This window comes from Penaeus vannamei, chromosome 10 (genome assembly GCF_042767895.1).
Source record: "Penaeus vannamei isolate JL-2024 chromosome 10, ASM4276789v1, whole genome shotgun sequence".
Classification (NCBI taxonomy): Eukaryota; Metazoa; Arthropoda; class Malacostraca; order Decapoda; family Penaeidae; genus Penaeus; species Penaeus vannamei.
In genome coordinates, this window is record NC_091558.1 from 36,210,671 (window position 1) to 36,213,170 (window position 2,500).

The 2,500-nt window shown below is 32.9% G+C and overlaps 1 protein-coding gene across 1 annotated transcript in view; it reads right to left on the reverse strand.

The window, feature by feature from the left end:
- Window positions 1-332, reverse strand: part of LOC113828524 (cuticle protein 7-like) — an 877-nt gene extending 545 nt beyond the window's left edge. The window contains exons 1-2 of the mRNA XM_027381515.2: window positions 240-332; window positions 9-125 (exon numbers count right to left, since the gene is read on the reverse strand). Coding sequence (XP_027237316.1) covers window positions 9-125; window positions 240-251 — 129 coding nt within the window. The 5' untranslated portion in view covers window positions 252-332. The remainder of the gene's footprint in view (window positions 1-8; window positions 126-239) is intronic.
- Window positions 333-2,500: the final 2,168 nt, after the last annotated feature.

Here is a 2,500-nt window from a genome sequence, read left to right on the forward strand (position 1 = left end):
CGACTTACCTCGTATGATGCATGAGGAGCGGAGTACTTGGGCGCAGGGGCCTCGTAGCTGTAGCCGTCGCGGGGAGTGTCAGGGCGGGCAGCGGCGACGGAGGCCAGGCAGGCGACGAGGACGACCTGCGGGGAGTCAGATTGTCTTTAAAAATCCTATAGAGAAGAATCTTTCACTCGCTCCTTTGACGACTGCTTTAGCAACTCGTGTGTCAGACCCAAGACTGAGGAAGTCATCACCTTTGCGTTCATGATTGCAACGTTGAGATGAATGAGTGTCGAAGCCTTTTATACTCGCACTCACGGTCGACCGCCGGGCCACACCTACTGACCCTGCACTAGTTTCACATGTTGCTCTTGTAGACCAGTACTCACACGCGTCTTCATGTATCTATGTATGCACGCATACATGTCTTAATTAGTTCAAATAATATATACCACACACACAAACATATATATACACACACACACACACACACACACACACATATATATATATATATATATATATATATATATATATATATATATATATATGTATATATATATTAGTCATAAAGTTTGTGTGTGTGTGCGCATGTATGTATATATATGCTTATATATACAGTATATATACTATTCATATTCATAATCATATATTTATGTATGTATATATAAATATATATATATGTATGTATATATATATATATACATATATATACATACATATATATATATATATATATATATATATATATATATATTTATAAACATATGTATACATACATATACATATACAGCACACACACATACATATATATGTTATATATATATATATATATATATATATATATATATATATGTATATATATATATATATATATATATATATATATATATATATATATATATATACATACGTACATATATACCTATATATATATACATGTATATATACATTTGTATATGCATACATACATGTACTGTACACACACACACACACACACACATATATATGTATATGTATGTATATATGTATATCTGTATCTATAAATGTATATTTATATGTATACACACACACACACATATATACATATTCAGAGATGGGCAGTATCGCGATACATGTATCGGCGATACGTCTCGGTCGATACTTTTGTACTGATATCGGTATCACCTTTACTCGGTTTATCGGTATCATAAGGGTATTATTAACGAATTGTATCGGGAAAACACGATAAATCGTTGCGTCGATACATTCTGTCTTTCTCTGGCTTTGTCTATTTGTTATATATATATATATATATATATATATATATATATATATATATATATATATATATATGAATATGTATATAGACATATACCAAAATATTAATCTCTCTCTCTTCCTCTTCTTCTCTCTGCTACTAGCACACACATACACTGTCTGCCCCCCCCCTTATTTCGCTATATATATATATATATATATATATATATATATATATATATATATATATATACAAATATATATATGTATAATATATAATATATATACATATATATATATATATGTTTAAAGTATACATGATATATATATATATATATATATATATATATATATATAATCATTGTATATATATATGATATATATCTATATCTATATATTTATATCCATATACCAATCTATTTATGTCACATATATGTATATTTATATATATATGTATGTGTACAAGTACATATATATGCAATACACACACAAATATATATATATATATGCCATTGTTAGTGTTGCATTTTTCCCAACACACCGATACCCAGCTAGGGATCTGCAGGGAGGTATAGCTTATTTTGGAGGGATCGAACGGGGCCAGACGTATCGGGGTCCCTTTTGCTCACAGAACCCTTACAACACGAGCCAAAGAGCCATCTGGCATCCGTGACCTGTGGCTCATTACCGGTAGGATCGTTACCGCGACCTCGGATAAGTTGAAGTTGCTCAATCCGGTGTTTACAAACTCCGTCGCGATATATGCAGCTTCCATTAATTTCTTTTTTGTTTATTAAATCCCCGCAGATCGATTCTGCTTGCCTCTATCCCGGTAATTGTCGAGCCTCATGTACGTGCAACACCATAGCATTGGAAGTTTTGTGGTGACGGACGTAAGGTCAGTGTTCGCCGATCCTGGTGTTGAAACCACCGCCTGTTTCACCACAAAATGGTTTATCGCATCTGCTGCAGGGTATGCGGTATATGAGGCTGTCGGGGTTGGTCGAGGCTCGTATTAAAGCATATATCTTGTCGTGTATGTTGGCGATTCTTACTGAATTGCCATAATACCTGGTGATCACTTAGGATTTTTTTCGGTGGTAAAGAGAACAATCTTACGGGAAGTGTTTCTATATGTATATGTTCATACTCTCACACACATGTATATATATATATATATATATATATATATATATATATATATATATATATGTGTGTGTGTGTGTGTGTGTGTGTGTGTGTGTGTGTGTGTGTGTGTGTGTGTACATTCTTATAT